The sequence below is a fragment of the Leucopleurus acutus genome (genome assembly GCF_964270905.1).
Source record: "Leucopleurus acutus genome assembly, chromosome: 20".
Classification (NCBI taxonomy): domain Eukaryota; kingdom Metazoa; phylum Chordata; class Mammalia; order Artiodactyla; family Delphinidae; genus Leucopleurus; species Leucopleurus acutus.
Window position 1 is genome coordinate 234,211 of NC_139162.1, and position 24,556 is coordinate 258,766.

Sequence of the window (24,556 nt, forward strand, 5' to 3'; positions counted from 1 at the left end):
CACAAGAGCGATCGCCGGCCCGCCAGGCCCAGCCCGGGGGCTCCTGGTGGTCCCGGCGCCGCGCTGGGAACCGGTTCCGGGAGGAAGCACAGCACTGGGGCTGCGTGTGCTGTGCAGCCTACTGCCGCTCACCGAGTTGTTTCTGCGTCACGGAAACCCACGCGTGCTGTCCAGGGAAGTGGACGCTCTGATCGACGCCAGAGGGCCACGCTGGGCGCCCTGGAGCCCAGAATGAACCGGCCTGAAACTGGGCAGTGTCGTGGGCCGGCCTGTGCTGACCCTTCCACGTCCCCCGGGACGGCAGCCTGCGCCTCCTCGAAGCCCCACTTTCTCTTCCCCAAGTTCTGCAAGGGGGCATAGAATAACCACAGGCTTTCTCGCACCTGGGACTGCTGTTCTTTTAGTACATTCCGGAGGCAAAGATGCCTGGGAAAAGGCCCCGAAACGCGACGGCCATCCCGAGTGCCAAAAGGGAACGGAAAGCAATTACCCTCGACGTGAAATTAGAAGTGTTAAGACGGTTTGAAGTGGGTGAAAAGCTCAGCCAGGTCGCAAAGGCCTTAGGCCTTGCTGTCTCTACAGTGGCGACAATCCGAGATAACAAAGAAAAAATCAAAGCGAGTTCACAAATAGCTACTCCGTTGAGAGCCTCCCGTTTGACTCGCCACCGAAGTGCAGTCATGGAGACGATGGAGCGTTTGTTGCATGTGTGGCTTGAAGACCAGAGCCAGCGAAACGTGCCCCTGAGCGTTACCGTTATTCAGGAGAAGGCTAAGAGTTTGTTTGATGACCTACAGCGTGAACAAGGGGAGAGCTCTCAAACAGCAAAGTTCAGTGCAAGTAAAGGGTGGTTTGTGAGATTCAAGGAACGCCACTGTTTGCCCCACTTCAAGATGAGCAGCGCAGCTCCTGGTAAGGAGGATGTATATCCAGAAATCCTGAAAAGCATCATCCAAGAAGGTGAGTACACCCCCCAGCAAGTGTTTAATGTAGATGAGACAGGGCTTTATTGGAAAAGAATGCCTGAAAGAACGTTTATTTCGGTAGAAGAGAAAGCTGAGCCCGGGTTTAAATCATCCAAAGATCGCTTGATGCTGCTGCTTGGCGGCAATGCAGCTGGGGACTTTAAGTTGAAGCCCTTATTGGTGTACCACTCAGAAAACCCCAAGGCTCTGGAGGGGTACTCCAAGCCCAATTTGCCTGTGATTTGGCGTTCCAATAAAAAGGCCTGGGCAACCAGGAGCATCTTTCATGAGTGGTTCACATACTTTTTTTGCCCTGCCATTGAAAAATACTGTGCCCAAAATAATCTCACCAACAAAGCACTGCTCATCTTAGACAATGCACCATGCCACCCAGTAAATTTGAGCGATCTGTCTGATAATGTAAGAGTGGAATATCTTCATGACAATACAGCTGACTCCATCCAGCCCATGGGTCAAGGTGTGGCCTCTACCTTCAAAGCTCATTACCTGAGAAGGACTTTTGAGCACATCCTAGAAGCAACAGATGGGGACGATACAGCTGAGATCAGGGAGTTTTGGAGAAAGTACAGCATCATGGATGCCGTGGACAACATTGCAATAGCTTGGGAGGAGCTCAGGCCAGCAACAATGAACAGTGTGTGGAAGAAGATTTGGCCCGAGTGTGTTCAGTTCCAGAGTGTTTCCCAAACAGACAACATTGCCCAGGTTCAACAAAATATTGTGACCCTTGCCAAGAGTGTGGCCCTCGGAGAGGTGGGAGAAGCTGACGTGGACCAGCTGCTGCAGTCCCACAAGGAGGGTCTCTCAAATGAGGAGCTGGTGCAGCTGGAGCAGGAACCGGCAGGAGAGGAGGAGGAGGGTGAAGAGGCTGCACCTGCCCTGCGCCAACTAACCACGCGGGAGCTGTCAGCAGCCTTCTCACATTTCGAGGCTGGCTTGCAGGTCCTTACCAGTAACAGCCCTGATGATGCGTGGAGCCTGAAAGTTTCGAGAGCAATCAATGATGCAATAAGCTGCTATAGGGACCTGTACAGTGAGAAGGAGCGGCGCTCAAAGCAGCTCTCCTAGGCGACTCGGCGTGTGACCAGACGCGACGGGGCGACCTCCCGGGTGAGGCCCAGCCAAGCCTCTGCTTTCAGGTGTTTAACATCCCTGGAAACCCTGCTTCTGGTATTTTCATTTTGACACTTACGAGCATCAATTTTGGCATTAAAATTTTACCTAAATATGTGCTTTAAGAAGATTGAATGAAAGAAAATCCAGGAAAAGTTATTTAAAACAAACTACAAGGAGACTATCCCCGGTAGACATTAAAGCACACTATAAAACCTCTCTGATTGAATCAGGGAGGTATTCAGACCTGTAGAATACAATAGAAAGTCCAGAAATAGATACAGATAGGCTTTTTTTTTAATAGTGCAGGACAGCTGGTTAAAATTTGGCAAAAGATGGTTAATTCATAACTCACAGCATACACAAGGATAAACAAACAGATGAGAGATCTAAATGGAAAAATTGAAACCATGGAAGTACTACAAAACACACGGATGAATGTCTTTGACTTGGGTGTTGGGAAGATTTTCTAGGACTCAAAATCTAGAGGAAATTTAAGATTAATCAGTTTAACCATATGAAAAGGTAACAAAACTTTTCTATGAGGATAAAATACAAGGTCAAAGGCAGATGACACACTGGAAGAAAATTTCTTACAGATAATGGGCTAATACCCCTCATAAGTGAAGGACTGTTAAAGATTGAGAATACCAAAAATCCAATAGAAAAGTGGGCAAAACATAGAATTCATAAGTAAGTAAACTAGATCCTGAAACATAAGCTTGACCTCAAGAGAAATGCAAATGAAAGCTATACAGATACCATTTCTCATCATTCAGATCGGCAATGATCAAAAAGTGTGACTGCACATTCTCTTGGTGTGGCTGTGGCGTTACTGGCACCCTCATTCATTGCTGGTGAGAGTGCAGGTTTGCACATCCCTTACCGAGGGGCATTGAACCCTAGTGAAAAATATATTTCTTTTGATTTAGCAATCCCACGTTTAGGATTATACCCTAAAGATACACTGACAACAAAAGAAAATGTATGTGCACGGATTATTTGTTGCAGCCTTGTTTGTAACTGCAAGAGCTACGGAACAGCCTGAAGAGTCTCGAGTGAAATAGTCACATATAAAATGGCACCTCCACACGGTGGAATGTAAGACAGTTGTAAATGATGATAGCTACCATAATAGTAGAATAAGGAAGAACTCAGCTGATGTGGAGTGGTTTCCAGGATATATTATTAATTGAAAAAAAGCAACGTGCAAGAGTAGAGTGTGCTACCTTTTGTGGAAGAAAGAAGGGAAAATAAAATACACACGTATCTTACTCCTGTACGAAAAGAAACACAGGAAGGAGAAACCGGAGACTAAAGAGATTGGTTATGGGGATGGGGGGGAAATGTAACTTTTGTACCTTTTGGGAAGTTCTGATTGGGGAACCATGTTAACATATTGCAGAAACAAAAGTAAACAAGGGTAGGGAAATAAAACAGTGGAGTATATGAACGGAACTGTGTTGCGCATGAATCGCGTATCCACAACGAAGGGGGAGAAACACCCAAGTAAATTTTAAACACCTTATTTTGACTATATGCCCTCAGACTAGAGACAAAAAAGAATCTAAACAAATATTAAACGCTTGTTAGTAGCCTTGTTTTTCACCAGCATAGGTGAGCAATGCTGAAGGTGCTTTGTGTGTACTCTAGGATTGAGCAAATAAGTATATTATGGATAATGGAGCCGGGTGTCTCACTGTCAAGCAAGGGAATTGCAAATATGAAAAAGGGAAAGAATGACTCTTGTGTTGTTTTGAAATTGGAAGTATCAGTGTAAACTCATGGTTTTTAATATGTTTATAGACCAATAAGGAAATGGACATGCAGTACTATTTCCTACCCCAGCCATGAGTGTAACCAACCACCACATCTTGTTTCCTGAGTGCCATGCTCCACCAGAAGGTTCTGGGGCTCCTCAGAAACATGACTGGTTCCAGGGCTGGGACTGGGGAAATTACAGAATAAGCCTGGAATACCTTGCTACGCTGGAAAGGAAGCAAATGCCTAAAGAATGCCAGGAACATGTCAAAAGGACACAGGAGACGGGGACCAAAGCATCTCCAGGAGTAGGACAGATGACACACTACAGACACAGCATCACTTCTGTGAAAATCCCACCAAAAGTGCAAAGCCCAAATACAATCAGAAAAACCCACACTGAAGGAAAGTCTTCAGAATAATTAGCCTGTGCTTTTCCTTTTTTTTTTTTTTTAATTAATTTATTTGGCCGCGTTGGGTCTTCGTCGCTGCACGTGGGCTTTCTCTAGTTGTGGTGAGCGGGGGCTCCTCTTCCTTGCGGCGCGCGGGCTTCTCATTGCGGTGGCTTCTCTTGTTGCAGAGCAGGGGCTCTAGGCACACAGGCTTCAGTTGTTGTGCTGCCACAGTAGCAGCAGTTGTGGCTCGCAGGCTCAGTACTTGTGGCTCACGGGCTCTAGAGCACATGCTCAGTAGTTGTGGTGCATGGGCTTCGTTGCTCCGCAGCATGTGGGAGCTTCCCGGACCAGGGCTCAAACCCATGTCCCCTGCATTGGCAGGCAGATTCTTAACCACTGCGCCACCAGGGACGTGCTTTTCAATGTCAGTGTCATGAACCCTTCCAGATTAAAAGCTAAAACGACATGGCAACTGAATGGCAAAATCTGAATACGGTTTGTTGTAGGTTTTATGGTCCCAAATCAATGTCAACTTCCTGATGTTATGACCGCACCGCAGCCGTGGAAGGCAACGTCCTTGTTTGGGAGTAACACACGAGTTACTTAGAGGCAAAGGGGCAACTTAACTGCCACATGGTTCACAAGAGTGTGGAGAAAGGATGAAGCAAATGGGGCAAGATGTTAACATTTATGGAATCCAGGAGATGGGTACCTGGGAGTGTTTCTGCAACACTTCTGTAAACCTAAATTTGTCAAAATTAAAAGGTTAAAAGGAAGTACTCTTTCATACCTGAAGGGGGTGGGTGGAGGCTGTGTCTTGTGATGCCCACGTGCAGCCTTACCTGTTTGAAGCTGGGGGTGCCAGCACCAGGCCCACGGACCCCTCACACGCCTTTCCCCCACCCTCTGCCTGTGCCCCCATCGAGCTCTCAGGTCTCCTCGGCCGTAGGGCTGCTGTCTACCAGCCTGTCTGGATGTAGCTGGATAAAGGCACCTTCTCAAGCACATTCCTGATGTTTTCTTTGAGATCCTGGTCAAAACCAGGGCTCATATCTCTAGAGCCATGTACCTACACAGAGGTTTGAATGTAATTTGGGAGGGCGTGCAGGGTTCTCCTGAAGTCCAAGGGCCCTGTCAGAGGGTCCAGCTTGTGAAGACGCGAGAGGCTCCCAGGAGCTAGACCTGGGGCCTGCACTACTTACAGTGCGTTAACGAGACAGTCTTTCCACCGGGAGGGTTATGCAGAGAAGACATAGCTTCTACTCACTGAGCATTCTCCGTGTGCCAGGCTGTGCCCGGCGCTTTCTGGCACCCAAACAGCCCCACCAGGGATGTGTTTTAGTGTCTCTTAGAGGGGTCAGCACACTGAGGCCTAGGCACGATGCCCAGATTACAGACGACCCCGTTGGATGGGGAGGGCTGTGGGCTGTGGCTAAACCTGTGTTTGATTCATATGTCAAGCAAACCCTGCCCTGTCCCCAGTTCAGCACACATACCACGGTCTGGAGAACACAGATTTAGTGAGACAGGGGCTGCAGCCCATTACACAGCTCTCCTGGGAGGGCCTGCCCATGCTAACTGGTTCCTTGGTGGGTTCTTGCTACCACGAGTTGGACTCAGAAAGACCCACACATGATTCTGTTTAAAGAATTTGTCATCCAGAAGGGGGAGATGGGGCAGAGGTAATGGGGGTAGTTTAAAAAAAAAAAAAAAAAGAGCCAACTTTGCCCAACAAATGGCAGCTACTAACGTTTCTTATGGACACAGTGATAGTAACTGGAATAGTGTGCTGATGACACGGTAAATTCGGGGACAGCCAATATCCTTATGACAGAAATGCGATGCTGCGGTGAGACGTGTGCAGATCTGGGGTGTAGGAAGAGGGCACTTAGCCTTTAACCCCCGCTCAACCCCGAGAAGAAAGGGGTCCCGATGGGGGCCAGCCTCCCACTGTGCTCAGCACAGAAGGAGGGGATCGCCTAAAGCCACCGGACAGGGCTTCCCTGGGGTGCAGAGGGGTGAGGAGGGGGTGACGCTGTCTTTACCCACCGCCCACGTCGGCCCACCAGCTAACTAGGCTGGCCTTTCCTTTCTGCTGGCCGAGCCTCTGCTCGGGCTTCCCAAAGGTGATGGACGCCCCGGTGGCTGTACCCCCTGCCCACCGCCCACCTGTGCGTCAATAGTCAGCACACTCCAGAGCGGGGAGGAGGGCAGAACCGCGCAGCCGTGTCCTGAGACGTCCTCCTCCCACGGGCCTTCCCCTGGACGGCAGGGTCTCCCAAGGGTCCCCGCAAACGCAGCTCCCCCACTGGATAGCTGGGGGTCAGTCCTGCATCCCGGGCTCCCTCTGCTGGAGCAAAGATTTCTGGCGCCTGACCTCAGGCCCCCAAACAGAAGGCCTCCGGTCGGAGTCTCCGAGGTCTCTGCAGGCAGGCACCGTGGTGGCAGGACGCAGCTCCTCGGCACACTGGGTCCCAGGCCTACTGTCACCAGCCCTCTCACCTAACCCTGACCTCCCCCGGGGGCACAGTCCCTGCTCCACACCTGGAAGCAGGGCAGCCTCTCTGGGTGGGACCCCCAGCCCCCCAGCTTGGAACACCAGGGTAAGCTGGGCTGGGCCAAGGCAGGAGCGGCGGCCAGTCCACCCAGCGGTGACAGCTAGGTGGCCCCTTCCTTCCACGTTGTGTAGAAAAAGCCAGTAACCCTTGGACTGGCCCGCCAGAGGAGGACCCAGAGAGAGAACCCTGGTGGGAGGCAGGGGCAGGGCCCTTGGGAGATAGTTATGAACAGCCCCAGCCAGGGACAACCAGAGGTCCCCAGAGAGACAAGGGGCTGGGGGAGGGAGCCTCCACGTAGAACCCAAACCATCCACCGCAGATAAAACTCAGGCCAAGGCTGAGTGTGTGCAGCTGGCATCCTCAGTCTTGTCGGCCACTCCCCGGAAGCCCTCCAGGATTTCCAGGGTGGCCCAGGCCCAGCAGCCTTGGTCCCAAGGGCGTGGGGGGCTCTTGGCCAAGGGGAGATGAGAAGAATCCCTCCCCTACTCCCCTCCCCTTAAAGCTCTGCAGTTCGGGGAGGGGGTGCACATCCTGGCCCACACAGCAGCCGGAAAACAGCCAGGCGTGGCTGCCCCAAGTCCTGGTAAGCGCTAGGGGGTGATGGTCCTTGTGATGCCCCACGAGGCCAGTCATCCCCCAGAGCTTACCATCGTCCCCGAGGTGCTGGGGAGAGGTCCAGGGGCTGTAGCCTAGGGTCTCCAGAGCACAAGAAACACCTTGACTTCGGCAACGACTGGCAGGGCGGGCCCCAGACAGGCCCACGAGGGGTTCCGTTGCTCTAGGCGTCCACGTCTGGACCAGGCTCCTGGAAGAGTGACTGCTTCCGCAAGGTAAGGCGGGCACACCTAGGGCACGTGGTGGAATTGTCGTAGTAGCAGTCCCTGGGGGCAGGGAGACAGGGTCAGCCCGGGAAGGGGCATGGCTCCCTGCACGTAGACATCTACCACCGACTCTTCACAAGCTCCTTAAGTCAGGTCCCAGTATCCCCCCAGATGGACGGGGAAACTGAAGCAGAGTTTCTCCCAAAGGGTCAGTGCAGAGGGCTGCACCCAGGCGTGCCTGCCAGGCCTGCTGTCCTGTCCCTGTGTGCGGGCCCTTCCTAACGGCTCCACACCTATTACCTGTGGCCCTGTGACAGGGAGGGTTCTGCTCAGAGCTCAGTGACCCCCGACCTGTCCCCACTGCCGTGCAGAGCCTCCACTCAGGGCTCTGCGGAGGTGCACACGGTCCCCACGGCAGTTTAAATGTTTGAAGGGGGCGTAGCGGTATTTGACAGGACACCATGCAAACTGCTAGCTCGAGGGAGCTCACGGTTTTAACAACAGCTCCTGCTATAGTCACTGCGACCGCAATCCCAGCTCTGCAGACCTATGAGGTCGGCGGTGGCTCTGAGGAACTCCAAGTGCCAGGAAAAACCAGTGTGGACTGAAACAGGGGTGGCGAGGTCCCACCTGAGCCCAGTGTGAGAAGCTGTGTGGGCCCAGCAGGCGCGCGCCTATTGGTAACTGTGCTTAACGAATTCACACATCTTTCTTCCGATTTCTGTGTATCATTCTTCCAAACATCCACAAGTCTTTAGGACACAAATGCTTAAGTTGTTTGAACCTAAGTACTTCATACACAAAAATGTTAGGTATTTCTTGTGGCCTAGGGAACGTTTGAAAAAAAATCACAAGAGCTAAGAAGTTTAGGAAGCCCTGGCCTCAGCTAAACCTCAGTCCCGGTGGAGGAGGGAAGCCAGCCGGATATGTGCGCACTCGCGGGGTCTGGGCTGCGCACCCCTCCCCAGCCCACGGGGGCTTCTTCCCAGCGGAACTCAGCTGAGTCTCACCATCAGGGTCTAAGTCCACATCTCAGGATCAAGGCAAAGAGATCTGAAACCCGGCGGCGAAGATCAAGCCCCAGTGTCTCCCTCCCTCCCTCTCCCCGTGTCTATCGGAGGGGGTGGGGGTCAGCGTAGGGGTCGGGGGTCAGGGTCTCAAGCACCGACCTGTGGAAGACGGCGGAGCAGTCGGCGCACACCGACGTGTGGCTGTCGAAGGGGAAGAGCACGTCACCCTCTCTGCAGAGCTCACACACAAAGCCCTTGGCCTGGCACCGCTGGCGGCGAGGTGGGATGGTCAGTGCCCGCTCCCAGGGTGGGGGGCACGTCCACCAGAGCCCCCCTCCCGCCCTCCCCACCTGGCCCGCGGGGGGGCCCACCTCGCAGTCCAGCTTGATGTGCTTGGCGAACAGCGTGTGGGTGTCCGCCAGCGAGCAGCCCAGGCGGCCCGTGCGCGCGTCCAGCAGGTCCTGCACGGAGTACATCTCGTCGCTCTCCACGAAGTGCTGCCGGTGCTGGAGCTGCGGGCCCAGCCAGCGTGACCCCGGTGGCGGGCCAGCGCCCTCGCGCTGCCCACCCCCCCGGCTCGCCTGCAGCTGGGCCCCCTTCCCCACTGTATCTCATCCACACACCTCGCCACCCCCCGCCACGCTGCTTCCTACTTTTCTGTTCTGCCCAACCCGAAGGGCACTGCTCCGCTCCCTGCCCCCCAGGACCCAGACACTGTCTGCCTGCAGCAGGCGCCCAGTGAGTATTTGTGGAACAAATAAACAGATGAGCCTTGAAAAGTGTTTCGTGGTCAGCCCTTCCTGGGCTGGCCCGTGCCTGGTCCACTCCATGGAGACTCCCATGAAGGCTGCAGGATGAGACCCGCTCCTCTCAGCGCCCCTCACGGGGATGGAATCACAGCAGGTTTTTGTGGGTACAATGCCTGTTTGTTTACGGCAGACCTAGTGTTCCCGGGGACAGTGTGGAGACCTTCTGCTAACAGCACAACACACGCAAGGCATCAAGCCATCCCCCCACGGCCCTGGTCTGTTCCCCCCAACCCTCTCCGACAGATCCCCTCCCCCCACCCCCGGGGCAGGCGGGCTGACCTGCAGGAGCAGGCGTGCCGCCATGGCCTCCCTGCAGGTGATGAAATACGGCTTCATGAGCAAGATATCCTGGCGCAGCTTCTGTGGACGAGAGGGGCCGGTGGGCATCCCTGGTGGGGGCATGGGCTGTGCCTGGTGTGTCTGTGGGGGAGGGGCTGGCCCTGCTCTGGCTCTGTAGGAAGTCATGTCACCTTACGCTCTGGGTCAGTAGGGGACAGGAGGTACCTTCCCGTTCCCCAGCACAGCCCCGGATCTGAGCGCTCCAGCCAAGCTCAAGTTCAAGCCACAGCTTCTCGGCCAGGCAGGACCCTGAGGTTCCTTCGTCCGCAGTCTCTCCCCCGAGCCCAGCTCCACACGTGCACACAGACCTCGAGCGCATCTGAGCTTGCCTCCATCGATGGAGACTGACCAGTCTAACCCCTCCTCAGCCCGGGATCTCGGCAGCTCAGCCTGCCGTGCCTCAGCCCGCTCCCCTTCAAGCCCCACCCCTCTCAGCACTAGCCTGAGGCACCCTCACCTGCCCGTGCCCCACCCCGGCCTCCTGCTGAATGGCAAAGAGAGTGGCCCCCACCACTCTCAGGTGCGTCCAGCACCTGAGCACACAGACGTGGTTAAGTAGAGAATACACACTGGGACGCAAAGACTAGTGCAAGAAAGAGAAGCAGTGCAGCGTATCTCCGTAATGTACACCGATAGGTTGGGTTAGATAAACCACATCACTGAAATGAACTTCACCTGCTGCTTATTTTTCTAATGTGGCTACCAGAAAAATTCAGATTGCCTCTGATCCTTGTGTTGTGTTTCATATTGTGGCTGGACAGTTGCTTTAGCGACTTTAACTTAAAGGACGGGGGCGGGGCCCAGCTAAGCAGGCGGCATCTCCCCGATCCACCACACCCCGGGGGGGCAGGGTCGCCCCACGCCCGCCCCCTCCCCAGCCTCACCCGGATCTCCACCAGCTCCTCCACATAGTTGAACAGCAGAGGGTTGATCTCCCGGAGCCGGAGCACGGGCCTCGACACCATCAGCGCCAGGTAGCGCATGCTGCCGCGGGACACCTGCGGGTGGGGGTGGGGGGCACTTTCCGGCGCCACGCCCCAAGGCCACGCCCCCTCCCCACCCAATCCCCAGCCAGCGGGGGCTGTACCCCAGGGCCGTGCCCCTCGCTCCACCTCGCTGCGCTCCCCACCCACCTTGCGCGGCTCGAAGTCCCAGTTGTGCACCACACGCGCTGGGATGACGGCCAGGTCGTTCCAGTGGCAGTGGCTGCAGTAGTACTGGCCGGTGTAGTCGCACTGCCGGGCCTCGCTGGGCACACCCCCTGTGGAGAGGGAAAGCATTACAAAGTCTGGGAGACCTGCGAGGTCCCTCCCCCAGCTGCGCCCACGGCACACAGGACGAGAACCAGCGGGGCCAAGGGTTCCACCTTCCACACCCGACTCATCGTCTTCTAGGCCACCCTGCTTCCCTGTTTCTCACCAGTAAAATGGGACAATAGTAGGACTCCCGCCAGGCGACTGCCAGAGGCAGTATGTTTCTGGGAAGAAGGCCCGATACACAGCCTGTGAGCGACTGCTGCGGGATTTCCCCATCGAGGTGGGTTTTCTGTGACAATGGGGCCACACATGGGAGGCTGAGTGCAGCCCAACCCCGCAGGGACTCCTAGGGGACACACGTGGCAACCTCACTCTGCCCGGGTGGGAAGTGAAAAGGCACCCAGAGCAGCCCCTTGTCGCTCCCCCAGGAAAGGAGCAGGACTCGTGCCCCGGAGTCACGCTACCCTTAGCCATCGCACGCACCCAAGTTTCTCATACAGCTGTCGGCAGGGCTCCTGGCCCAGGCAGCTCCCCTCCGCCCTGTGCCCTGCTCTCCCGGGGGTACTCACGCAGAGAGATGGGTGCCCGGCACTCAGCACAGCGGTAATCCTGGCTGTCCAGCCCTGCCTCGGGGCAGATGTTCAGCTCATACTCGGCCTGGTGGCTGACTTTGGACCGCACGCAGGGCTTGGAGATGAGGTTCAAACACTTGCTGTGACAGCGGTAGTAACACCCTGGTTGGGGGCCCGACAACGTGCCTCTTAGAAGGGTGGTCACCCTGCAGCCCAGGCTGACCTTCAGCTGCCGGGACCCCCAGGGGCCTGTACTCCGATTCCCAGACCAACGCAAGAGCCTCTCCAGGCACCACTGCAGGTTCCCAAATGTCAAAGGTCCCTTCAGTCCCCACCCAAGTCTTGCCCTGAAGGTACGTGCAGACCTTTCCCCCCAACTCCATACTCAAAGGGCCAGGGGCCTACCTGCCATTCCCATCTGGGTGCCTAAAGGGCTCAAACCCAAGCTGTCTGAGTGGAATCCAGCTCTTCCTTACCAATCCCACCCCAGTCTTCCCAGCTCAGGTTTCAGTGCCTCCATCTTTCCACCTACTGAGACGTCATCCCAGTCCTTCAGCTAGGGCTGCACTTGGCCCCTTCTCATCCGAATGCCCCACCCTGGTCACAGTCCATCACTTTCCCTCCTTCAGGCCATGCTCAGCTCAGCAGCCGGAGTTAAAACCTAAGTATGTCCTGCACTCACCCGTGGCCCCAGTGCACTTACGCAAAAGGCTCTAGCCACCTCTGAGCCCACCTCTACCATGCCTCCTCCCTGACACAGTGCTCCAGCCACACTGCTCTCTGCTCCTCCTCGAAGACACTGGACACACACTGACCACAGGGCCTTTGCACAGACAGCTCCCCTGAAGAAATGTTCCTTCCTAGATATACTCCTGGTTTGCCCCCAACCTCCAAGTTTTCTATTAAATGTCACATGATGCCTTTTCATTTCACCCTAACGTAGCACCCATCCCCCTCCCCAACACATACTAGTCCCTTCCCTTATTCTTTTTCACTATATGTCTAACATACCATTTCATTTATTTATTTGATTTTTCATCCAGAACAGCACCTCCAATGGAATTTTCTGCAATGATGGAAACGTCCTGTCTGCACTGTCCAATGGGTGGCCATCAGCCTCATGTGGCTATTGTGTACTTGGAATGTGCATGGTGCCACTGAGCAACTAGTTATTACCTTAATTAACTGAAATTCGAATAGCCACGCATGGCTAGTGATGTGAGCCTGGTGAAGGCAGATATTTGGGTCTTTCATCCCTGGCTCTACCTCCCATCCCCCCCATGCCGCAGGGCTCGTAAATACCGAAAACACAGCAGAGAAGTCCCCCTCCCCTGGGGCCTGGAGTGCCAGGCCAGAAGGAGCAGTCTGGTCTCGGCCCACCTGTGCAGGTGTACCAGGTCTGAATGAGCCCCCAGATGACGGTGTGACACTTGTCACAGGTTTGCTTCACACTCTTGCTCTTCTCCTTGTAGAATCGGTGCTCGAGAAGGACTCGGATGTTGGGCTCATCCTCACTGGGGTCCTGGGGAGGGGGCCAGGGAGGGGTCACAGGTGAGCCAGGCAGCAGCTCTTTTCCCGTCACACGAGCCCCTTGACTGCGTCTCCCAGGTAACCACGTGTAGCAGAGGTTGTGAAATTTACCCCAGTGCCACAGCCCTTCCCTTACAATAGAACACAGTGATTGGTCAGGCCGGGACCACCCAGATTACAGACTACCTTTGTACCTAGGTGGCACGTGAGCAGGGGTGAAAGGGCCTTCGCTGCCCTTCCCACACTGTTTTTGCTGGCTGGGTGCAGGCCCAGAGGCAGTGGGGGCCTGTCGTGGACTTGCCAGGGACTGGCAGAGCACCGAAAAAGGAGGACCTGAGGTCTCCGATACCAACAGCTGCCGGATGGGCCCTGGGCCACCTACAACATTTCCACATGAGTAAAGCTACACAACCAATTCCTTTAAGCCACTGTATTTGGGGGTGTCTTAGCTCGTGCCATAGCCTTACCTATATTGTAAAGAACACTCCACTTTCTATATTCCCAGGGACTCAGGAACCAGTGCAGGGATGCGGTGGGGCCCCAGTCAAACAGGGCACAGACTCAAGGACTACATGATGGACCCCTGTGGTGTTTGGCTTCCAGGATCCATGAGCCCTTCTGTTGTCACCTTCGGCAAACCACCCCCTGCTCTGGGTCACGTGGTTCAAGGTGGGATTAACTGACCCACTTGCTCCAGTGGGTGGACACATGACCCAGGACTGTGATTACCATCAGACTAGTAGAGACACAGGCTGCACCTGGGGTGACGGCCCATCTCTCTCCCGCCTGCCTGGGTAGCTTCAGCCAGTCGGGTGCGGAGGGTGGAACCTCAGCCGCGCTGCCCCAGAGGCGGCCCGGCCTCCGGACGTGCGTGCCCCAGCCCAGCTCCAGCTGCCTGGAGGGGGGCAGCCGGCACCCACCTTCAGCTCCTGGAGCTTCAGCCGGAGGTGGATGAGCCTGACCACGGCGTCCTTCTGCTTCTCCGAGTGCTCCGGCAGCTCCAGGATCACCTGCTTGCACTCCTGGATGGCCTGCCGCAGCTGCTGGATGTCAGAGGCCAGGAACAGGCCCTGCTCGGGTGGAGGCGGGAGGTGGCGGGTTTGGGGACGGTGACGGTCAGATGCCCCCTGCGTGCTCTCCTTTTTGGCCAGGCCCAGCCTCATAGGCAGTTGGGCCCAGAGAAGACCTCCCTGGTCCTGCTCACCCAGGTGGCCCAGGTGGCCGAGGACCTGCTCAAGGCCCGGGAACCCGGGCAGCAGAGGCAGGAGCCGCACCACACCACCTGCCCCTCTCTGGACCTGTCCACCCACGGGCCTCTGGAGACCTAATTCAGGATGTTTTTCGAAACACAACTTCCCTCTTTTAGAAATCCAATCGCTTTTCTGGCTATGCTATTTCGCTTACTTCTACAAAACTTCCTCTTGGAGGAAAGCCGGGAAATGACACTCGTCTGTCGACAAGGAGAGGAAGTGGCCTCTGGTTCGGTCACCAAGCTCACAGACACCCCGGGCACCCACCTGCCCCTGGCCCCAGCACCTCACAGGTGGACCGGGGGCGGGGCCCAACAAAGCCCCTAGACTCAGGGGCAGGGAGACAGGCCGGGGCTCAGAGCTGGGGCTCAGAGCTGGGGCTGATCCTGCCCCAGGAAAGCAGTGTCACTGCCCTCAGGAGCCGTGCTCCTCCCCGCAGTACACTGAGCCTCCGGGCAAAGAGGAGGGGACACCTCTCTTGGAAACCAGTGTGTGGCCCATAGGAGGGGCTCAGAAATGTTATAATAAAGATGCAAAGCACATAAATGAAATAGGTATCTGCAGCAGCAAAGCGCAAAGCTTAAAGGCCACATGAACAACAAACATGAACAGCAGACGAGAACTGGGGTCTCCAGGTGAATTTTTTAAGAATCATATTTGAATGTTACTATAACGTTTCTCTCAAAAGTTGGAGATAGTTTGCATAAAACGGGAAGATTTTCAAACTTAAAAAAAAATTATTATAGCCCTTTTATTAGAAAACAAACAAACAAACAAACAAAAGAAACAGCAAGATTTCCATGGAACAAAATATAGCACAGACAAGAGTGGCCCTGCCTAGCTGAGTGGGCAGCGGGTGTGGGCAGGGGGCTTCCCCTCTCCCGTCCTCTCCCTCACCCTACAGCATGACTATAGGATTCCCTGGGACCCCAGGTGGAATTAACTCTCACATTTGCTTCACAGGACCCGGGAGGGGAGGGAACGGCGCTCAGAACAGCAGCCCAGGCTCCCAACCCCAGGTCCAGCCCATCCCCACAGGACCGCAAACACGTTTTGGGGGTGGGAGCCAGGTGTCACGTGGGCCTCAGATTCCAGGCCCAGGAGCCCCTGCTGAGGTGGACATGGCCGGCTCCTCGCGCTTTGGGGGCTCACCTTGTCCCCCTCCCCGCCCGCAGACCCTGAACCTTACCACAGGGCGGGCGAAGTGGTCCTCGGACAGGCCTAGGTCCATCACGCGCTCAGGACAGCGGAACTCTGGCTCTCCCGGGGGCAGCTCGGGCAGGGCCTCTGGGAAGGGCAGCAGAGAGACGAGTCAGCCTGCCACCCCCAGGAGGAAGCCGTGGAGCCCATAGGAGGCGAGGGAAGCAGGGCCCTGCCCTGGCATCGGCCCTGTTTGCACTTGCAAAGGAACCCGAATCCTTGTGCAGACAGGAGAGTGCCGTGCAAAAACAGTAAATGCTACAGAAACATGCCGATTTCTAAGGCCCACGCCTCGTGAGTACATCTGCGGGCTCGAGAAGGGCCGCCGGAGCACACCAGAACACGTGAAACCCCGTGTGGACACCGGCCACCTCTGCACACACACACCCCCGGGGCCCCCGGCACCCCGTTGGCTCCATCCACAGTCTCGGGGCTCACATCCTGCTGACCTCTCACCCTCCAGATCTTGGCGCTGAGTTCACGCCCCAAGCGTTCTCCAAGTGAGCACGTGCTGTGCGCTGGGCCCTGGGACACAGCAGTGACAAGACAGGCACACATCCCTGCCCTGGGGAGTGTTCATTCCCCAGGGGATGCAACAGGTGGAAAGCGGGTTGTGCTGCAGAGAAGAGGGGGGTCCCCGCGTGTCCACGGGAGGAACCCTGTAGAGGGGGGGCCGGTGTGACGGGGTCAGACCACCCGCACAGCAGCCCCCAGCACCCACCTTCAGAAGCGACCTGCAGGGCCTCCTTGCCAGGCCCCTGTTCATGCTGCCAGGGCCCGAGCTGCTTGTTGAAAGGATTGAGGTGGACCTGCCGGAACCGGGCGAGCTTCTCGTCATATTCCATAGCACCCCACCTGTGGGCGGGCGGGCCGGGCGGGGCAGAGGTGGGCGTCCGGCTCCCGGGCTCGCTGCGGTCCCCTCCCCTTTCTGAGTGCCTGGAGCTTTGGAGGGGAGGCCTGGCCCCTCTCCCTTCCCCAGCAGGGTCCGGGCCAAACATCCCCACACCACAGCCACCCCCTTCAGACCCTCCCCAAACCAGCCGAGCCCCCTCACCCCGGCGCCCACTGCTGGAGCCCCCTCACAAAGAGCAGCGATGTCCGAGCCGCTGATGGCGCAGGCAGGGCCAGAAGGGCGCGCCCAGTCAGACCTCCAGCACGGGCCCCTTTGATCCCGCCTGCCGCACTTGCCCTGGTAGAGCCACGCCCTCCCTGTCCACCGAGGCGCCAAAGCTGTGCGGCTCCCAGGATCACACCTGCCGGGACTCAGTTCCTCCCTTCTGGCCCTGGACCCAAGGTGCTCCTTTCCAGTCAGAGCATGCAGAACCCGCCCTCCCCACCCCCCCACCCCACCCAGCAGAAGGGTCAGTGCTGATGCCAGGGCTCAGGCCTGCTCTGCCACCTGCAGTGTGGCCTTGGCACAGCCCACCTCCCGGTGCCCCAAGGGGAGGGCCCACGAACGCTGTGTAGTCGCCGTGTGGCCCAGGCTGGCGCTGCACTGATGCCCCATGTGGCCAGAGCCCACGCCCAGTCCCACACCTCGGGACCCAAGGAAACAGGCAGGAAGTGCCTGGTCCACAGCCTGGCACTGCTTTCCCCTGCGCAGAGCTCAGCAAACCGCGAACACACGGGGCTGGTGCTCCTGAGACAGAGGAAGGGACTTTGGTGGGGTTTGCCTCCCAGGGCCCCCCACTTAACTAGCGGGTCCACATCCCTTAGCCTCTCTCTGCTTCAGGGCCAAATGAGTTCACAGAAGGTTGGACAGATGTTTGTTAAAACTTTGTAGTAAGGGCATGGATGTTGGTTATGCTTTCCTTATACCTGGTTACCGTCTGAAATAATTTGTTATTATACAAGGCAATCCTCTGACTCCTATCTGCCCTCCACCCCATGAAAGGAGAACTGAGCCAGAGTGCATGGCCCAGGGCCACCCCACCCTGCCCACTGCTGCCCTGCACCTGGGCAGGGACTCTCACACAGCCCCGGGACCTCACCTGCCTCTCTGGTCTCTGTGGTGGGATGTGGGGAAGTTCCAGCCTGGTAGAACGTGGCACCCATTGACTAGCTGCCCCTAGGTCAAAACAGGGCAGGACACAGACGCCATGGGCCCAAGTCACAGTCTCCCTTATGACCTGATGTCTCTGGGCAGCTCACACAGGGTGGTCACCACCCAAGATGGCAAGCTTGGGCCACAGGGCCCTAGGAAGCCCCCAGAGCAGGGGAGACCCAGTTGCCACAAACAAGCGAGATCCACATTCACTAACCCCTTCTTCCGGAGTGATGAGGAAGCCCCGAGCTGCTCACCGCCAGGCTTCATTCACGTGAGACAGAAAGAAACTTCTGTTTAAACTACTGTTACTGGGAGGAGTTCTGTCTCTTGCAGCCAACACAGATCCTGACTGATCACCCTAACAGCCCTGTGGTCAGCAGACAAATTGGCCCTATTCAAATCCCAGCTGTCAGCTCCAGCTGTGTGACCTTGGGCAAATGCCTGAGGCTTTCTGTGCTTTTGAGTTCTCCTGTTTCAAGTGGGGATGATAACAGTACCCACTGTGTAGAGTTAAAGATTAAATTAGTCAATACAAAGTTCTGACTACCTTGGCCAGAAATAAACACCAGCTGCAACTTATCGTTATCGCTGTTACTATTAAGAATCAGACAGGCCTGATGTAATGCTGCCTTCCCCAGCGAAGAGCATTTTCTTGCCCATAAATAAGGGAGCATGCCTGCCTCCTGGGGCGGGGTGGGAGGGGGGGTGAGGATTAAGCACTTGTGCGTGACAGTTAAGCCTGTAACCCGCAGTCGCTGCAGAGCAAACTGTCTGTGACATCACTTGCTGATCAGCCCACCCCCAAGAGACTGGAGGATCAGGAGCCACCCCCGGGGTCTCGCCCCAGAAACCTTCCAGCGTTTTCAAAGATGGCCAGAGGCGGGCTTCCCTGGTGGCGCAGTGGTTGGGAGTCCGCCTGCCGATGCGGGGGGCGCGGGTTTGTGCCCCGGTCTGGGGGGATCACGCGTGCCGCGGAGCGGCTGGGCCCATGAGCCACGGCCTCTGGGCCTGCGCGTCCGGAGCCTGTGCTCCGCAAAGGGAGAGGTCACGCCGGTGAGAGGCCCGCGTACCACACACACACAAAAAAAAGATACATGCATCCCTATGTTCACAGCGGCACTATGCACGGTAGCCAACACACGGAAACAACCTAAATGCCCACTGACAGACGAATGGATAAAGAAGATGTGGTACATATATGTAATGGAATATTACTCAGCCATAAAAAGGAGTGAAATTGGGTCATTTGTAGAGATGTGGATGGACCTAGAGTCTGTCATACAGAGCGAAGTAAGCCAGAAAGAGAAAAACAAATATCGTATATTAACGCATGTTTGTGGAATCTAGAAAAATGGCACAGATGAACCTATTTGCAGGGCAGGAATAGAGATGCAGACATACAGAATGGATGTGTGGACACGGGGAGGAGAAGGGAATGGTAGGATGAATTGGGAGATCAGGTTTGACATAAACACACTACCGTGTGTAAAACAGATAGCTAGTGGGAACCTGCAATATAGCACAGGGAGCTCAGTTTGGTGCTCTGTGATGACCTAGATGGGTGGGATGCGGGGGGGAGGTGGAATGGAGGTCCGAGAGGGAGGGGATATAGGTATACATATAGCTGATTCACATCATTGTACAGCAGAAACTAGCACAACATTGTAAAGCAATTTTACTCCAATTAAAAAGTCTGAAAGTGGAGACTCCCTCCCTCAGGAGGTATTTCCTGTACTCCCTTCACCTCACCTCTCTGGTTTCTGGCATCCCACCCAACCCCACCCTTTCTCTCTTTACCTGTGCGCCTGGATGCTGTGGCTCAACCAGTGTATAACCCTGTCCTGTCCCCAGGGAACTGCAAAAGTATTTTTTTTCACCCATCTATTGGACCACAGGGTGATAGTTTACTGTTTTAGACTCAAACGGAATTTGTCCAGTGAGGCCTGAGCATGGGAAACATACAGCACTTAACAAGAGGATGTGATGACATGGGTGTGTGTTGTAAACACTGCTGTGTCTTTATTAATGTACTTTAATTTCCTACTTCGTCCTTTATTTCTTAAAGAGTGTATGTGAGAAATGAAATCAGTAAGAACTGGAAATGAAGAAATCACTTTTAAATCTCAAAAAAAAAAGAATGAAATAATGCCATTTGTAGCAACATGGATGGACCTAGAGATTATCATACTAAGTGAAATAAGTCAGAAAGAGAAAGACAAATACCATATGATATCACTTACATGTGGAATCTAAAATATGACACAAATGAACTTATCTATGAAACAGAAACAGACTCACATAGAGAACAGACTTGTGGTTGCCAAGGGGGAAGGAGTAGGGGGTTGGATCGGGCGTTTGGGGTTAGCAGATGCAAACTATTATATATAGAATGGATAAACAACAAGGTCCTACTGTACAGCACAGGGAACGAGATTCCACATCCTGTAATAAACCATAATGGAAAAGAATATGAAGAAGAATATATCTATCTATATCTATATATTTAACTGAATCACTCTGCTGTACACCAGAAACTAAAAGAACGTTGTAAACCAACTGTACTTCAATTTAAAAAATAAATAAATAAAAAGCACAGGTTCTCAGGCCCTACCTAGAAAAATAAATAAATAAAATAAAATATGGCCGGAGGAGCTCAAAGGCAGGAACACCTCCACTCTTCCCAGCAGCCCTCCTTGGGCTACAGGCTCTCCTGGAAAAAGCATCTCTCATTAACCCCCTTATGGGCAGTGCCAATCTCAAGCCTGGCAGAGAGGCTGCGGGTGAGTGAATGAGTGGGGTCACCTGACTTCTCTCAGCCCCAGTTTCTCTCCGGCCAAGCTGGAGAATCGTATTTGGGGGTGTGGGAGGGGAGCTGCCGAGGGCAGACAGATGATGTCCCGACACAGGGGCCTGGCAGATGTAGTGCGCGGCAGCTGACTTTGAGGAAAGTGACAGCAACCCTCACCTCCCCGCCAGGTTCACCCCCCAGAGAGCTCTGCACCCGGAATTCAGGCTTGGCCTCAGAGAGGAGCACGCAGGAAGGTGGGCACTGAGAGGCATGCAGGAAGCCCGCTACTGCACTGTCTACCCTCCTCCAGAGACCTCCTCTCACGGGGGCTGCGGACTCCACGTCTTTGCAATGAAAGGAAAGCTCAGAACAAAGCCCAAGACGTCTCAGGGCCCCGAGGAACATGGGGCTGAAGCTCAGATGTGCCCGAAACGGCCTCTCCTGTTCTCGGGGAGGCACGGCCACCAAGAGGACCTGTTATCACCCCGGCTGCCACCAGAGGCCCCTGGACTTCTCCCCGGAGGGGGCAGGGCCGAAGGTACGTCCTAACTGCTCGCACCTGGAAGGAGGCCTGCCAGGACCCCGCAGGGGCACAGTTACTGTCCCTTGAAGGACTGTCTGCGGCAGAAGCTTAGCGGCAGCCACCCCGGCGTCTGGGAGACGCCGCCCCCAAACGGGCCTCCCCCACCTTCACCCACAACAACAACAACAACAACAGACACTCTGGGGACCCTCGCTAACTGGCTCCGCACAGGGGCAGGTCTCCTCCACCACGCCCGCCCGTTTCATAGATGAGGAAACTGAGGCTCAGAGTGGTCCAGCCCCAGCGCAGGGCGGCACAGCCACGGCGACCCCTCGGGCCTCACGGATCCTACAGACAGAGTGTCGACAGCCGGAAGCAGTGACAGTGTCATCTGCCGGGGGACGCCTTCCCCGCTGAACCCTGCTCGGGTGGGTGGCGCGGCTGAGGTCTCCACATCCCTCTGGCCCCAGGTGAGGACCCGCGGGTCTGAATCCTGCCCTGCGCCCGGGCCGGGGCCTCGGGCGGGTCCCTCGCCCCCTGCGCCGCGGGGTCCGCGTCGGGAGAGGGGGCTCTCCGAGCTCCGGGCCGCGGCGGCCCGAGCGTCCCCGTCTCCTCCACCCAGACCCCCGCCCGCGCCCGCTCCGCCGCTCACCTGACCGCCGCAGCCCTCGCTACATTGTGTGCGGCCGGCCGGCCTCGTTACATCGTATCCACCGCCGCCCTCGATACGCTGTATCCGCCCCGCCCGCTGCTGCCTCCTGCGGCCCGGAGGCTCACAGCACAGGCGGAGTCTGCGCGTCCCGCCCCCGGCCCGGAGGCCTCCACCTCCCGCTCCAGGAAATGGGCGACACTTCATCCCAGCTCTTCAAGGTGGTGTGAAATAAAATTCATGTTTTATGGCAAGACAAGAAAATTTTAAACATAAAAATTTTCTCTGCCCTTTGGCCTGCTCTCGGCCCGCTGTGCATCTGTATCTGCATTTATGCATCGATCAAACCTCCCCATCGGCAGAAACGCCTGCCCAACCACAGAGAGCAGCATTCTCTTGGCATCCACGACAGCTGCTTAAAAGATAGGGTTCCGGGATTTCCGTGGTGGTCCAGTGGGTAAGACTCTGCGCTCCCAGTGCAGGGGGCTCCCGTTCCATCCGTGGTCAGGGAACTAGATGCCTCAACTAAGAGTCCTCATGCCACAACAAAGACCCGGCACAGCCTAAATAAATACTTTAAAATCTTTTTTTTTTAAAAGATGTTGGGGGTAGGAGTTAATTAATTAATTAATTAATTTTTGCTGTGTTGGGTCTTCGTTTCTGTACAAGGGCTCATCTCTAGTTGTGGCAAGCGGGGACCACTCTTCATCGCAGTGTGTGGGCCTCTCACTGTCGCGGCCTCTCTTGTTGCGGAGCACAGGCTCCAGACGCGCGGGCTCAGTAGTTGTGGCTCACTGGCCTAGTTGCTCCGCGGCATGTGGGATCCTCCCAAACCAGGGATCCAACCCGTGTCCCCTGCATTGGCAGGCAGATTCTCAACCGCTGCGCCACCAGGGAAGCCCTAAAATCTATTTTTAAAAAAAGATAAGGTTCCTTCCTGATCTTGTAAGGGGCCAGGATGAGCTTAGATCTAGATTGTTTAAACTGTCAATAATATGTCATTTGATGTCCAGCCCTCTGTCTCAAAAAACCTGTATAACTGTGACTTGACTTCTAATGGCAGAACAGTCCTTGAAGCTTTACTGAGATGGTGTTCCTGGGTTATAATCCTCAAATTTGGCTCGAATAAAATTTTCCATTTCTTCCTTAGATCAACTGATTGATTTTTCGTCGACAATGGTATAGGCAGGGGACGGCATTGCCTAGATTTTCCGTAATCACAAAAGTCCTGGTTTAAGTCGAAACCAAACACTCTTTTAAACGTTGGTATTTAATTTTCTTTTTTTTTTTTTTGTAATTTATTTATTTTTGGCTGCGTTGGGTCTTCGTTGCTGCGCGCGGTCTTTTCTCTAGTTGCAGCGAGCGGGGGCTACTCTTCGTTGCAGTGCATGGGCTTCTCATTGCGGTGGCTTCTCTTTCTGTGGAGCACGGGCTCTAGGCGTGCGGGCTTCAGTAGTTGTGGCACGTGGGCTCAGTAGTTGTGGCTCGCGGGCTCTAGAGCGCAGGCTCAGTAGTTGCGGCACATGGGCTTAGTTGCTCCATGGCATGTGGGATCTTCCCAGACCAGGGCTCGATCCCATGTCCCCTGCATTGGCAGGTGGATTCTTAACCACTGCGCCACCAGGGAAGTCCCCTAATTTTCTTTGAAACCCCAGTGGTTCAGGGGGGAAAAAAGGAAGAGGGAATCACTGCAAGCAGCAGATGGTTGTACTTCCTTCCACCCATGTTCACAACTGGTGAGAGAGGGAAGCACTGCAATTCTACCCCATTTCACAGAGGATGAAACTGAGGCACAGTGAGACTAGGGGCTGCTCAGTGGAGATGGGGGCGGGAGCTGGAGAAGTCTGTGTCTGTGGGAACCAGTATAATTGCTGCTCTCCAGGGGCGCCTGCTGGGTTTCTCTCCATGACTCGTGTCACGGCCTGATGTCCTCTGTCTTGTACATTTTCACTTGATTTTTGTCTCCACCCCGCCTCCACCCCCTGCCCCGCACCAGACACTAAATAAAGGCTGTAGACAAGGTTTTTTTTTTTTTTGCTTTCTTCACTCTTTGGGGCCTAGAACAGTACCTAGACACATAGGTACTTACTTACAGGGACTGAGGAAGGGCCAGTCCTGAGTGAGACTGGCCCTGAGAGGAAGAATGTTCCACCTGGCAAGGGGCCCACTCCCCCTGGGACAGAGCAGGGAGAAGACAGACACGGCCGCAGAACTCAAGGAGCCGGACAGACAATAAGCAAAGATGCAAATCAGTAAGAGATGTGAAGCACAGGAAGAAAATACACAGGATGACAAGGTGGCAAGCAAGGTCTGGGAGGAGGACGTCGTGCTCCAGACCCACAGGGTAAGAAGGAGAGAACCGCAGGACAGCTGGGAAACAGCGCTCAGGAGCTGCACCTGCGAAGGCCGCCAGGCGCCACAAGAGCCTGTGTGCCAGCGCAGCAGGGAGCAGGCTCCCGTGGCCAGAGTCTGGTGAACGGCAAAGGGTGAGGAGGGGAACGGGAGAGGCGAGGGGCTGCGGGTCCTTGTAAACACACTGCCTTTGATTTGCGGTGAGATGACAGCTGTTGGAAGTTTCCTTTTTCTTAACAGCTTTATGCAGGTGTGATTGACATACCACAAGCTTCATGTTCAAGTGCACCATCTGATCAGTTTTGACAATTGCATACACCTGAGAAACTATGGCGCTGACTAAGATGGTAACCCTATCCTTCCTCTTCCTGAAAGGCTTCCTCCTGCCCCCTTGCCACCCCCCCACCCTGTCCCCACCTCTGTCCTCAGGCAGCCACTGATCTGGGACATGCTGGCTCGATTCTAGTGTTAGCACCACCACGTTCATCTTTGTTCTCTGGTTTTCCTCTGACAATCATGCCGTTGTATTCCCCAGGGCTGCTGGAAGGAATGTTAGGTGTATGACAGGTGCTGGAAAGTGGAGGAATCCCGGGGAGA

The 24,556-nt window shown here is 55.3% G+C and overlaps 1 protein-coding gene across 3 annotated transcripts; it reads right to left on the reverse strand.

Annotated features, from left to right (window-relative positions):
• Positions 1–5,758: 5,758 nt before the first annotated feature.
• DEF8 (differentially expressed in FDCP 8 homolog) lies at positions 5,759–21,678 on the reverse strand. 3 transcript variants are annotated; one of them, XM_082863096.1, is made up of 12 exons: positions 21,611–21,678; positions 16,322–16,455; positions 15,590–15,687; positions 14,071–14,220; positions 13,001–13,142; positions 11,618–11,782; positions 10,926–11,053; positions 10,677–10,790; positions 9,733–9,810; positions 9,016–9,156; positions 8,804–8,913; positions 5,759–7,694 (listed from the first exon to the last, which is right to left on the reverse strand). In XM_082863096.1, exons 2-12 carry the CDS (start codon positions 16,443–16,445, stop codon positions 7,592–7,594), a joined length of 1,353 nt encoding a protein of 450 aa, XP_082719222.1. In that variant the 5' UTR covers positions 16,446–16,455; positions 21,611–21,678; the 3' UTR covers positions 5,759–7,591. The 3 variants fall into 3 exon arrangements, with proteins under 3 accessions (XP_082719222.1, XP_082719223.1, XP_082719221.1); XM_082863097.1 differs by having other exon boundaries at positions 9,016–9,105; positions 9,733–9,813; XM_082863095.1 differs by having other exon boundaries at positions 9,733–9,813.
• Positions 21,679–24,556: the final 2,878 nt, after the last annotated feature.